We start from the raw sequence: 14,404 nt of genomic DNA, 5'->3' as shown, positions 1-14,404 counted from the left end.
TCTACAGAGACCATATGAAGACTGATTTAAGCTAGTCTTCACCCATAAAAACTTGTATAAATCCATATTCATTCTGTATCCTTATATAAAGGGAAAGACAGGATTACTTAGAGACAGTACTACATGTCTTCAGAGTCTGTTTGGTCATAATGAGAAAATTTATCGTCCTACATTTTCATTTGTAGCAGAATCATCATCAAGGAAAGCAATCTTGAAGTTTGTGCATACAAGTTTCCCATAGGTGCCACGATCTGACCCATCTTCTTGTATGTATTTGTATACCGTGCTTGCCTCACAAAGCAGCAGTTCACCTGTGTAAAAGAAACACTGACTTGCAACATAACTGACATTCATAACTGAATTATTTCAGCTGTTACATTAAAGACAGCATTAACTTCCCAAGAGTTTGTTCAAGTGTATGCTTGAAGATATATTACTATTGATATGCAAAAAGACTTAGGGGAAGTTCCTGGAACTGATACATTGAGTACCTTGCAGGTTACTAACATTACTTAAGATGGATGAACACTATTCAACCACAGTCACTTAGGACTTCTGTAAGCAGATGCACTCATACCATGACCTACTCCAGGTGACCGAACAACAATGTACAGCATCACAAGGAGCAGTTATTGAAGCATGTACTAGGAAAAAAAAAAACCAAAGTCTAGAGAAGAATAGTTTACACATTAAATAGGCAACCTGAAAACTTCCAATTTTCCTTCCTGCTAAACTCTAGGAGTATTGAAACCTTTGAAGTGACTATTGCAAATTCACCAATCTTCCATAGCTTTGGCTGGAGATGCTTCTTATTTCACAGGTTCCAGGGCTATTTTAAAACTCTCAAACACAAGTTTGTATAAATAATAATGAAGATTTAATCCTAAAATTAGGAGGAATTGAACTTTGAGTTTGAGAAAGTAAGAAGAGGTTTTAAGAGGCATAACTAGCCAGCTCCTTGGCCTTCCCTATAAGGTAGAAAAAAAGGAACAGAACAGTAGTTTATTCTAAACTTGATTCTCATATTTTATTTCAGTAACATCACCTTAAAAAAATCTCCCCCAAGATTCATAAAGAATAGCAAATAATAAGAAGAAAAATCTTAACATGAATGAGGCATCAAAAGGCCTTAGTAACTCATAGTAAATGCAAAACAACTAAATAGTAGGTATCCACTAGTTCTTGGACTTTAGTCTGCAATCATAGAATCAAAAAAGTTGGAAGAGACCTCCAAGCTCAGCCAGTCCAACCTAGCACCCAGCCCTAGCCAATCAACTAGACCATGCCACTAAGTGCTTCAGCCAGACTTTGCTTGAACACCTCCAGGGATGGTGCCTCCAAGACCTCCCTGGGCAGACCATTCCAATGCCAATCAATCTCTCTGCCAACAACTTCCTCCTAACATCCAGCCTAGACCTATCCCGGCACAACTTGAGACTGTGTCCCCTTGTTCTATTGCTGGTTGCCAGGCAGAAGAGACCAACCCACACCTGGCTACAATGTCCCTTCAGGTAGTTGTAGACAGCAATGAGGTCACCCCTGAGCCTCCTCTTCTCCAGGCTAAACAACCCCAGCTCCCTCTGCCTCTCCTCATAGGGTTTGTGTTCAAGGACCCTCACCAGCCTTGTTGCCCTTCTCTGGACACATTCCAGTACCTCAACATCTCTCTTGAATTGAGGAGCTCAGAACTGGACACAGCACTCAAGGTGTGGCCTGACCAGTGCTGAGTACAGGGGAATAACCTCCCTCATCCTACTGGCCACACTGTTCCTGATGCAGGCCAGGATGCCATTGGCTCTCTTGGCCACCTGGGCACACTGCTGCCTCATCTTCAGCTTCTATCTACCATTATCCCCAGGTTCCTTTCTGCCTGGCTGCTCTCCAGCCACTCAGTCCCCAGCCTGTAGCGCTGCTTGGGGTTGTTGTGGCCAAAGTGCAGAACCCTGCACTTGGCCTTGTTAAATCTCATCCCATTGGCCTCTGCCCACCCATCCAGCCTGTCCAGGTCCCTCTGCAGGGCTCCCCTACCTTCCAACAGATCAACACCTGCTCCTAGCTTGGTGTCATCTGCAAACTTACTGATGCTGGACTCAATCCCCTCACCCAGATCATCAATAAAGATATTGAACAGGACTGGGCCCAGCACTGATCCCTGGGGAACACCACTAGTGACAGCTGCCAACTGGATGTGGCACCATTCACCACCACTCTCTGGGCTCTGCCATCCAGCCAGTTCTTGACCCAGCACAGAGTGAATCTGTCTAAGCCACGAGCTGCCAGCTTGGCTAGGAGCCTGTTGTGGCAGACAGTGTCAAAGGCTTTGCTGAAGTCCAGGTAGACTACATCCACAGCCTGCCCCACATTCACCAGGCAGGTAACCTGATCATAAAAGGAGATCAAGTTAGTTTCATTTCCAACACAACCCAATTTTATCTTTAAAAGGTAAAAGGGCAAAACTGAAGTACAGACAGTTCTTCAGATGCAGCTTACCTGAAGATACTTAATTCTTTGAAAACATTTTTTTCTGTAGAGTTTTTCAACAACCCATGCAGACAGATATTTTAAGTATTTCAACTAGATTTGGTTATTACACCAACCCTTCTATCTTACTGCTTGGGACACTGATGTCACATGAGTGCATGTTACAGATGTGAATATTTAAATATTGTTTACATGACTAATTGTTTATTATTTAATTTCAACAAAATGATACACAACAGTTACCTGGCAATAAGTGTAGATTTACTTCCTTTTCTGTGGGTTTCTTTATGTGTATTTCCTAAAGAGAGAAAGAGCAATTACTACTTTGCAAAGATCACACCTTCAACACATGAAGTAAATAATAACATCCTCCCTCTTAAATTCCTCAAGTTCTAGCAGAGAGGCAAATTAAAGAAAAAAAAATCCTAAATTAAGGTGACCACGCTTGCAATGTGCTTCTGCCAAAGCTCAGTAGTCCACTGCCTAAATAACTGTCAGTGCTTTGACAGTCACAAGGTTAGTTATATGCATTTGTGAACACGAAACAGAGAGACATAGTACAAATAAAGACTACGTTATCTGAGCACATATAAATAGTTAAGCACAAGCTTAGTATTACAACACCATCTTCCACAGTTCATTCACAAGCATTTCCACACAGGATTTAATATTTGTTTCTAATGTTCTCTTCAGTTTTTCAAGCTTCATCCTTCACTGTCTGTTTCTAATTTTCTTACACGCATTACAGCAATCAGAATGCCAGAGTGACTTACACAGGACTTCAGAATCTCAGCCAAAAGGTAAAACCAGTCACAGGATATCCTTTAGTTTGGACACAAATTGCACAAAACAAACCCGTTAAATTCTCAGTGTTGCTTGTCCTAGCCTTGAGGCACTGATAGTTGCACTAAATCTCCAGTCAAAGCCTGAACTAAGAGGACATGCTACACCCTTCCTGCTCAGCCAGTTCACCACTTCCTCCTCGAAGTCTGAACCACTCTGCATGCATTGGAATCTTTCTGGAAAACTATTAGTTAACTGGAAACACCCCCCCCCTTCCGTGGCAACAGCAGCATGCAAGCTAATTTTAGTTTGTCATCAGCATCCACAGTCAGATATTGCAAATCAAGGCAAGCAATCAAAAGGAGAAATAAGCAACAACTGTTTTTCTGGAGTAAATACAGAGGAACAAAAGCCTTTGAGAACATAAAAATAACTCCCTTCTGCCATTTATTTAAACGCTTGCTCTCAGCACTCAGAAGACCGAAAACACAGCTTGAAGGCTGCACAGCAAAACTAAAACCACTAGGAAACCATGCCATGAGAACAACAGAGATATTCTAGACAGGGTGAAAAGTGGCAAAGGTTACAAAATACACGTGGAGCTGGTGTGAGGAAAGAAATCTCTAAGAATAGCTGGCAGCTAATGCAGAAAACAAAACTGTTTGCTGTCTTTGTGCAATTGTGGACTTGTACAAACCAATTTTAAACTGAATTTCACATTTGTCAGCTAAATTGTTAGTGTATAAACATGATTCAAAGAAATAAATACTTTTTTCCCAATGTTGCTTCTTCAGCCATCACTGCTGAAGTACACAAACTAGGTGCTTTTTCCAGTAGCTTACTTTGGGAGACATAAGGCATGTAATAACTATTATCTACATATACAGACTGCTTGAATGTTTGTACTTATTGGCAGGAGTATTAGTTGCTGCAAATGCTGGCAGGCAATACCCAAGAAAAGGAAAAAAAAAAGAATCCAACCAAAAACTCCAAACCAAAACAGAAAAAAACATCCCTACACCAGCCAAAAAACCCTAACAAAACCAACCAAACACCACCACCCTGCCCCCTTCCCCTGAAAAAAACAACCCCAAAATGAGCTGAACAAACCAAACCATATTTGAGCCTAAAGAAGTTCTTGGAATTTACACTCATTTATTAAAAAAGCAATGAAGCTTTTATAACAGTACTCACAGAGGCAAATAATTTTGAAATAGTGGTCTGGTTAAAAGTAAAATTGGATCTATTCTGAAAGGAGTTATGATTTTAATTTAATAACATCACATCAGAACAGAGTCCCCAGTTAAACACCGAGATCAGCTTGTAAAACTTAGTTTCACTTTGTTGACAAAAACCCACAGACATGAAATACAGGCATAATTACTTTAACATACAACACCTTCCAAGAGCTGAGCCTCCAGAGGAGTAGGAGAAGTCTATTTGAAACCTTCCATATTTCCATAATAAAATAACAAACAGTTTAAAGATACATCATACACACAGATACAAGTTATATCTAGAACGTAAGATGTGAATATTGTTGAAGAATCTGTGCTGCTATGCTAATTTGCAAAGAGAGGAAACAAAACACATTAGATTTTACTAATGCCACATCTTGTACCTCCATTTTTAAGAGAGAAGTCAAAGATCTTCACAAAGAAAAGGTTCTTCTCTCAGTCAGCTCGAGTTGTATAGGAATCTCTAAGTTTTGCTAAGCTCTCCACATCATTGCAACTTCCAATTTTGGGGCAACACAGATCTTGGGAATAACTTAGGAGTGTGCTGACACTGAAATGCACGCTCCAGAATACCTCATTAATCAATCACAGTTCATACTCACCTACCCACCCCTTTTATCCCTGGGCTTGTCAAAGTACCTGCTGAAATAATTTGGTTCATAAGATTAGCTGGGAAGTCTGCACTTGTGATGCTTTGGTTTTGTTCCTGGTTTTGCCTGTTGTTAGCAGAACCGGATCATCAACAGGTCAGGTGAGCACAGAAACAGAGGAAAAGTAGCAGCAGCAAGTCTGTCCCTTTCCACCAGCTCACCTCAACTGACAGTAATTCCTTGCCTCTTACTACAAGCAAAGAACTCCAGAGAGAAAAGTAAAAAGTCAGTAACATTCCCTGCATGCCAGATTTCAGATAATTTGGATTTTTTAAAATCAGTTTTACAAATTATGTATTTAAGTCTATCAGTACTAGATGTTGCTCATCGTTCTCAGCAGAGAAGCCACACACACAGACTGCTGGTGTAATGATATCCTGTAAACTCTGAACCCATTTCAGCCCGTAGTAATGTTCCATAGCTGGACATTTGTGCTAGAGGCAATTCCAACAAAGGAAAACATTGTTAGTTAGATTCAAGAGCACTGGCTGATACATATGTTCTTTAAAAGCTGACAGCAAATAGTGCTGTGAGAACATCGGGTATTTTAACGTCGGTAGGTAGTTTTCCACAAGTAATCTCTGCACAGGGAAGCTTTACATCAAGGTGAGGCCTGCTGTGAAAATATTGTTTTTCCCTAATTTACTTACACTTTACTAGAAGATTAAGCAACAGCTGAGAGGGCTTTCTTAACTGCACATTTATCTTTATCAGTTGTAAAAGTCAGACTGTGCTCTGAAATACTTTCAAGTTAGTTGTGCACTTCAGCAATATTCCTAAGTACATCAAACTTAACAGTTTCACTGGAATTTCATGCAGAAGAGGAAACACCTGTGCACATGCTTAGCATATACTTTGTACTCAGAAATTAATCACAATACATATTTGGTATGTTCTGAAAGACTATTTTGTGGTCAAATGTAGCCTAACCCCATGGTGTATGCCACAAAATCTAGGAGATACTTAGTACTTAGCTTTAAAAAGTGCTGAAAATCTCCAACTACTCATTTTCCTTCCTTTCATGGCTCCATTTATCCAATAGCCCATTAGATTATAGTGCATGTTTCCCATGTCCGTTTCATCTTTTATCCTTTCCTCTTTCCTTACATTGTCCTCCCCATGTCCTCTGACATCACCACTCTGCTTCCCCCTTGTCAGTCCAGAGCCCAGCTGTCTGCTTTGATAACTCCTATTGCTTATACCCCCCTTCAGTGTCACCACTCTGGTTTAGGAGTGGCATGCTATTTTAAAAGCCATCACCACAGAAAACAGAACACTGTTACAAGATATAAAAGCAACACATATACTGGTTATGAGCTAACAGCAGTGCACTATCTGACAGAAAAAGAACAAGAAGTATGAAAGTTACACTTACTGCCCAGCAGCCTGACATGCACTCTAGATTTAAGGAAGGAACATCATAAAGCAGAACAAATTATTTCAAGAGCTAGTACAAGAACTGATATCCTCCAAGAATTACAAGTAAGGATTTAACTTTCAAGAATGCACACACAAAAAGCAAGTCTCATAGTGACTTTTTTTTAAATTAGGATTTTTAAAGGAAGACATGATTCAGCTTGTTAACCTTGTACATGTTTTCAGTTTTTAAATGCTAGCATTAGAAATCATGAAGTAATTCACCAATTCTGGTTTCTAGGTTTCCACAGACAAATATCCCTCATCTAAGATGAGACATGTCAAAACATTGACTTTATACCCTTGTATTCACCCCACTTCCTGCAGGGTAGCCAAGTCTGTCCTGAAGGGATGTGTGTCATTAATATCAACATCCTACAGTCTTGCTCTCAACAGACCACTGATTGATCTATGGTTCCATATACCAGAGCATAACAGAGTTATATTTAGTCAGATGTCAAAAACACTGCTTCTCCAGATATTCTGGGGTTTCACAGCAGAAAATACTTCTCACCCTTTAATAAACAGGATTTTCTGTTCATTCCTTACTTTCATCTTACCATATATTAACATGAATAGAGTTCCTGTTTCCTTTCATATTCAAACAAACCCCAAGAGCAGTTTAAAGGTAACTGCATTTCATGTGCTGAACATTATCTACTGTATCACCTAGGTATCTGAGGATGGGCTAAACAAAACTCAACTCTGGAGCTTGTGTTTTCTTATTATAAGGTTTCCCTAACCTAGAAGTAGCAGCAGCAAACAATTTTCCAGGTTAACAAAGACAAGCCCAAGGAATCTGGAGACTGCAAGTGAGAAGGACAACCACTATAGTGCACTGTATGGCAGTGACTGACAGAAAATCTTGCTGCAATTCATAAGCATAAACTGATAGAAGGCAAGGCTCTGTAAGCTCACCAGCAAGTCCACCATTAACTCAAGAGCTATCTAAATGTAACACTGAGCCTATGAAGTCCTTAAGTGACCCTTTGCAATCTTTTGAGATCACACCAAACATACCCATCACCTGCACACTTCCCAAAGTATTTGGTAGGTACACTGTCTTGATGAAAGAGTCACAGGACCATAGAATGTTAGGGGATGAAAGGGACCTCAAAAGCTCATCCAGTCCAACACCCTACCAGAACAGGATCACCTATACCAGATCACACAGGAACGCACCAAGGCAGGTTTTGAATATCTACAGAGAGGGAGACTTCACAACCTCCCTGGGCAGCCTGTGCCAGTGTTATGCCACCCTCATAGGGAAAAAATTCATCCTCAAGTATACATGAGACTTCCTATATGTCAACTTCCATTCATTGTCCCTTGTCCTGCCATTGGGCATCCAAGCAGAGCCTGGCTTCATCCTTCTGGCATTCACCCTTTACATATTTATAAACATGAATATGGTGTCCCCTCAGTCTCCTCCCTCCAAGCTAGAGAGCCCCAACTCCTTCAGTCTCTCCTTGTAAGAGAGATGTTCCATTCCCTTAATCATCTTCGTGGTGCTGCACTGGACTCTCTCAGGCAAGTCTATGTCCTTCTTGAACTCTGCAGCCCAGAGCTGGACATTGTCCCAGTGAGGATGCATCTGCAATACCAAGTAGAGGATCAGGAGAACCTCTCTAGATCTGCTGGCCATAACCCTTTTAATACATCCCAGAACTGCATTGGCACTCTTGGCCACAAGAGCACATTGCTGTGGTTGACCAAACTAAGTCCTGCGTAAAAGGCATGAAGTACTTCTACCGGTCTGCCTCTCTAGCTCAAATTATAAAACTCAGCTACATAGGAGTTAACATGTACAGGAAATTTGTGCTCAGAAAGCTGTTTTTCTCAGTTTTATGCAGAATGTGTTTCCCTGGGAGATGCTCACTTCTGTTTATTTTAGGATATTTAATCAACATGCTCCTTCCAGATCCCCAAACAGCCTCACAGGTTTCAACATATTTCTAAAGTTTTTTGTTTTTTTTTTTTTTTTTTTTTTTTAAATTCTCATGAAACCCACAAAAGTCTTCATCTTTCCATGCAATCATCCTATTAAGGCAATCAGAGTCTGTCAAAAGGAGAGCAACGTCCATCAGAGCAAGGAGATACACTTGCTTTACTTGTTACTGGAATCAGCTCTGTTTCACTGAGCTTTTGAAGGTGTAAAAGAGACATCAATTCCATGGCAGAAGTCAGGTCTACATTCTGGAGCTTCTTCGAAGAGTCCATTAAATTCTCAAATTTAAGTGCACAAAGGAGATAGTTAAAAGCAGGATGAATGCATAAAGAGTGAATGACTTCAAACTATTGCATCAGGATACTTTATTATGAGCCTCATTTTCCAATATTAAATGCCCCTGCAGCCTTCACAATGACATTATTATACCTACAATAATATAACTCTTCAAAGTATTCCTCATTATTTGATATCTGCACTACATATATTGTACCTCCTCCCACTGGCCATCTTTTCCTAGTGAGTTTTAATCATCCAGTGTCCTCATTTAAGTGGTGAAGTACCTTTCACTAAGTTCAACAAGTGAAGTTCTTACCTTCACAAATTTCAGTCCCTTGAACACACCCTTTTTTATGTATTTGTGCAACAAACTTTCATAAGGTGAAAGGCTGACTGCACACAGTGTTAAGCTTGCTGAACAAGAAACATTTGCATCTACCATTTACATCCATTTTCACTGTGAAATACAAGGAAGAAGAAAAACAAAAGTTAAAGTAAACTCATGAAATAAGTCACCAGGTCTGAAGAACACATAAAATCAAACTTGCTACAAGCCACGATAACGCTGCATCGTTGTTTCAAATTCAGTGAAGGGTAAAACCAGCAGGCTCTCCAGTCCCATCAGTGATGAACTCTGTACTAATTAGCAAGATGGGGGGGGGGGGGGGGGGGGGGGGGGAGGAATCTCTTCCTTAAGAAGCTCTCAGGAAAGCTAAACAAATAAGAAGTAGTTTGACACAGATTGCCAAGAACTATGGAGAAGTAAAAAACAAGTGGCTAGCTTTCAAGACTGGTCTTCCTAGAAACCCAATGTAATACAAGGAATAAGAATGAAGGAATACTGAATAACAATACTGACCTAGTACCATCTGCTAACAACACGACCTAAACTGAGTCTAAAGCCCCTTCAAAATGCCAATGTAAGTATCAATAAATAAGTAAAAGGACAAGAGGAAGAACAATAGGAAAGAAACACACATCTAGCCGCTAATGAAATCGAACCAGGGATTCACAGCGACAGAACTCAAACCAGAGTTCGAGCTCTCTCAAGGCAGAGCTTACAAAGGCAGAGCACACACGCTGAAAGTGGAGCGATAATAAGGGACATTAAGAAAAACAAGTTCGGAAGGTTCTGACTAACAAGATGAAGAGTCACAGTCACTACCTGGTCGTCGCTTACAACAACAACAACAAAAAAAACCCCCAAACAACCAAAGCCCAACAAAACACCTCAAACCAGCCAACCAAACCAAGAAACCCGCAAACGACAACAACCCCCAAACACATTTCCAATGAATTACCAGGGAAAGAAAGAGCTTAAAACTGACCAGCCAACCACATTTTAAAAGCTTTCTCGAGAAGCAACAAGCAAGACGCATTTCTCGTTTGTAGAGATGCACCTTCCGAGACACCAGACATGTCCGCAACACAGTGCACCTAGCAACACTCGCACCAGCCCTGCTGCAGCCACCAATTCGACCCCGTCCCACTGCCGCGCCACGAAGCTCCTCACAACTCCCCGCGGAGAACTGCTGCGAAACCCGAGAGAGGGACAAGGAAAAAGGCAGCAGGGGAGAAACCCGTACATCCTCTCCTCGTCGAGCCTGGCGGCTCCCGCCGCCCTGTTGAGATGTCCAACTGGGCCCGCCGAAGGGCTCCCCGCCACCTTGACGAGACTTCAAACCGGGCCCGCCGGAGGGCTCCCCGCCACCCTAAGGTCCAGGGCTACGGCAGCCTGACAGCTCCCCCGCCTACGTCCCCCACAGGTCCCCTCCGGGGCCGCCACCGCCCCCTCTCACCGGGCGGCCGCGCCCGCCCCGCCAGACCCGCACCTCCGGGCTGATGTAGGACACGAAGGAGGGCTTGGTCGCCTTGGCGCCGCTGCCCAACATGGTTCTGGCCGGCTCCCGTCTGCACCTGGAGCCCGCGGCTGCAGCGACCGGCAACAGCAACACTTCCCGGGGCTCCTCCTCAGGTGGGCGGCGGCTAGGGGTTGCCGGCGGCGGCAACAGCTGCAGCGCGGGACCCAGTATCCGGCGCACGCAATTGACTCCGCCCCGCCGCCGGCCATTTCTGGAGTGCCGCCTCCCCGCCGCGCCCCCCTCACTGGGCACGGCCGCCTTCACTCAGCGGCGCACCTCCTCTTTTCGGCCGCCAGGGGGCGTGACTAGAGAGGGCGGGGCGGTGGCGGGAGGAGCGGGAGGCCGATGTTGGAGCGGCCCCGGCCGGTGGGGGGCGCTGTTCCCTGTGCCCAGCAGGCGGCGTGTCACGCCCAGCCCGGCCCAAGGACAGGGACTGTGATGCAGGGGTGCTGCTGCTGCGCCCATGTCCGTGGCCGTGCCGGTGACGACCACTTGCTTTTCAGTACTTCGTACCCACGCAGGGTGGCGGCAGCACACAGGTGTCGGTGTCGATGCGGATGCAGCCACATCCCCCAGCATGTCCGCCACTTTGCGCTCTGCTGGATGCAAGTGTGTGCTCCGGAATGGCTTGCCTTTCAGTGGGTGACGCGCAGCTTGAGCTAACTGAGGTCCCTATGAACTTTTCCACTTCAGGGTAAACATGTCTTTTTTATATCAATTGCAAATACAGCCCATTTAGCCCATTTTTCTCTGTTCTTTGGTCAAGCTGCTTGTCTCTCTAACTCGACCACCACACTCTGTCTTAGTCGGCGGCAAAAAATGTCTGCATTGTGTCCTTGCACGCTCAGGAGAAAATTCAGCTTCCAGTAAAATCTAGACAAAGTATTGAGTTCACTTATGGCAGGAGGGGTGCAAGGAAAATGTCACAAAAGAAGCGCTCCATGAAATGAACCTTTAAATCTTCCAAAATCTCACTGCTGCTAAACCGCAAGAAATCCTCTCTGCCCACTGTCTATTAAAGTGTTACAGCAGTGGCCTCCCTGGAATGTCGTCTTTGGACACTGTATAATCAAGAGCTGTAAATAAACACCAGGTTTACCAGGTACCTAGGCTACTTTTAAAAGCTTAGCTTTTATGCGGATACAGAACAATGCAAATACTGTGAGCAGCCTGTGGCAATGCAGCAGGGCTACACAGCAATTTTAATGAGGAATGGTATCCCAGGAAACAATTTGCATACAGAGTAGACTTTATTTTCGCAAGAAAAAAAACAAACCCACACCCACTTTCTTCAGACTTTAATGCACCAGAGGACATGAAAACCAACAGCTCCTTCAAATTCTAACGATAAGCACTTTTCTTATTGCTCCCTCTTTGTTTGTTGCAATGCTTTATTTTACTTGCTCCAGACTCAGAACTAGAAAAACTGAAGGAGAAAGAAAAAGGGGTACTTAGAGACACAAGACAGAATTTATAAAAGTAAAATTGAGTGACTGTCTTATTCTAGAAATAAAGAAATTACCCTATTTTCAGTCTGAAGCTCAAGAAATTATTTTTTTTAATCACCTTTTGTTTGGAAAAAAAATCCAACCACAAAGACACCAAAAAACATCAGAAATTTGGTTTCAGTAGTAGTTTTATAACAAAGGCTGCATTACTGTGGGATCCCATGCAGAAGAGCTCTCACGTTTCGCTCCACAGCTGCTTCCACATGAATCCTTTACCATTGCATTTGACCTCAGCTGTGCAGGTCGAAAATACAGCCCATGAGATTACACTGGGATAAATCTAGGGTGAGGGGGAAATTGGTACACTGCCTCCACGATTTCCAGTGCTTTAAAATACACAAAGAAAGATAATAGCACTACAGAGATTAAACATTTCAAGGCATCTGATTTTACAGTGGCAGCAACAGGTTTACCTCCAAGCAAGCTCTGAAGTTCACATCAGGCTAAAGCAAAAAGCAGCTACTTACTGACACAGCACGTAACAGAGAGGAAGGGATGTTTTGACACCAAGCCAAAGTCTTAACTCTGGTGGGAAATGCAAACGGAGCTCTAATTCCCACATAGCACATGGGAATTCATTCTTCAACATCTCATTAAACAAACAAACACACAAACACACAACAAAAACAACAACAAAAAAACCTCAACCCCCCAAACCCTACATCCAAAAGCTCAGAATGTAACCAGTGTCTCTTGTTCTGTTCCTGGTAACGAACAGGGAATACTTCATAGGGTTTGCTCTCCGAGCTGCCAAATGTGTTGGGCTGAAACCGTTGCAGAAGGAATTTGAAGACTTTTTCCTGGAATTTGAGGGCTGGATTTGGATCTCCACTTCATCAGTGTGTTCGTTTTTTCTGGAACGGACAAAATAAAGCTACCACACATGCAAGTTAATTTACCTCACAAAAGTACATTTGCATTTGAAAAGGCAAGCTGCTACCCAGACACTGAACCCTAATAGTTTACTCTGCACCGGGGATTTCGTTGACTTTCCCCAGAAAGATTTCTGTGCAATTCTTCTCCATTTCCCGTTTAAGATCTCTTTTAAACTCTTCTGTGAAGAGTACTGACCAAAGGCATCTTCATCCCAGCCACATAACCTCCGTAGATTCTCCCTACAGACAGTTGAAGGAAATAGACTCCTGAAGGTAATGGGGGCACCCAAATAAACTCTTTGTTCAGAAGTAGCTTTGAGAGACTCTCTGTGCTAAGCACATATGGGAAAATCACCTTGGCTAGGCTGAAGCTGGCTTTGCTGAGTGTTCTCCACCCCCACTGCATCTTTACACTCCCCCTGTAGACATCTACTACCTTTCATTTTTGTGTTTGTGGTAACTTTCCTGTATTTTTAATGTGCCCTCTCCTCCAGCATTTCTACTCCGTAGTGTTTTTCTGAATCAGCCCCTCTCCATGAAGAAATGAGTCAGTGTTGTTTCATTTGAGATTGTTCTCATCACTTGTGAAGAGGTTTTAAATAAAAAGTTTCTACAAGAAGTTTCAGTTCCTGGGGTGGTGTCTTAACAGGATCTGTCTCCCCATGTTACTTCTAAATGGGAAGTCTTGTTCCATGCTGAAAAACACTTTTCATCAAAGAAAAGAAAGGAGAAAAGGAAAGGAGTAAAAAAGGGGGGAGAAGTGACCTGATTCCATGCTGAAAAAGACTTCTTGTCCTAAAAAAGAAAAAAAGTGACCATATAAAATCATGTAGTTCAATTTTTTTTCCCCCAATTTTACATGTATGTCAATGGCAGTCATACAAATGTGAGAGCAGTAAAACTTCTTAGCTTGCCTGTGGTGGGTGCAGAACTTAAGTCATTTCACTGCTCCCATTTTATCCTGGTATTTTGCATTTGTTCTAAAAATATAGTCACAGTATTTACCTTTAAAGATATCTGCAGGAGGGAAACTCACAGACCAGCTTTGCTCTTCTCGTGAACAGAGTCTGCTTTGTTTAAAAAACTTACATGCCATTAATTTGAGTAATTCTTTGGGTTGAATAGTCAGCTGTGCCCAGGCTTGGTGTGAACAGCTGAGGAAGGGGAGCCACGAAAGAGCTGTTTGCAGTTTTCTTATCACTTTTCTTTCAGGGGCCCTCTTAACTACAAAATGTAAATCATATTTTCATTTATGGCAGTTCCCCTTATCAGGGTTGTCTTGGTTCTGGGAAGTGAATAGCCTGGATAAGGCATTATCCTACACAATATCTGGCAAAGTTGGCAAAGATCACTGATCATAGCCT

General features: G+C 42.7%; 1 protein-coding gene and 1 long non-coding RNA gene across 4 annotated transcripts in view; both read right to left on the bottom strand.

Moving 5' to 3' along the window:
* MTMR12 (myotubularin related protein 12) overlaps positions 1-10,874 on the bottom strand; it is a 35,446-nt gene extending 24,572 nt beyond the window's left edge. For 2 of the 3 annotated variants that reach the window (XM_064139949.1, XM_064139948.1), the window contains exons 1-3: positions 10,628-10,874; positions 2,725-2,779; positions 172-311 (exon numbers count right to left, since the gene is read on the bottom strand). In XM_064139949.1, the coding sequence (XP_063996019.1) occupies positions 172-311; positions 2,725-2,779; positions 10,628-10,687 (255 nt within the window). In that variant the 5' untranslated portion in view covers positions 10,688-10,874. The remainder of the gene's footprint in view (positions 1-171; positions 312-2,724; positions 2,780-10,627) is intronic. The other variant, XM_064139947.1, reaches the window with a different exon arrangement.
* A 1,944-nt stretch (positions 10,875-12,818) lies between these two features.
* Positions 12,819-14,097, bottom strand: LOC135173576 (uncharacterized). Its single transcript, XR_010301381.1, has 3 exons — positions 14,046-14,097; positions 13,806-13,835; positions 12,819-13,019 (listed from the first exon to the last, which is right to left on the bottom strand). It is a non-coding gene; the product is annotated as an uncharacterized LOC135173576 (long non-coding RNA).
* Positions 14,098-14,404: the final 307 nt, after the last annotated feature.

Source organism: Pogoniulus pusillus, chromosome Z (genome assembly GCF_015220805.1).
Source record: "Pogoniulus pusillus isolate bPogPus1 chromosome Z, bPogPus1.pri, whole genome shotgun sequence".
In the NCBI taxonomy this organism is placed as follows: Eukaryota; Metazoa; Chordata; class Aves; order Piciformes; family Lybiidae; genus Pogoniulus; species Pogoniulus pusillus.
Note: the sequence above shows the minus strand (reverse complement) of the source record. Positions and strands in the feature narration are given on the sequence as shown.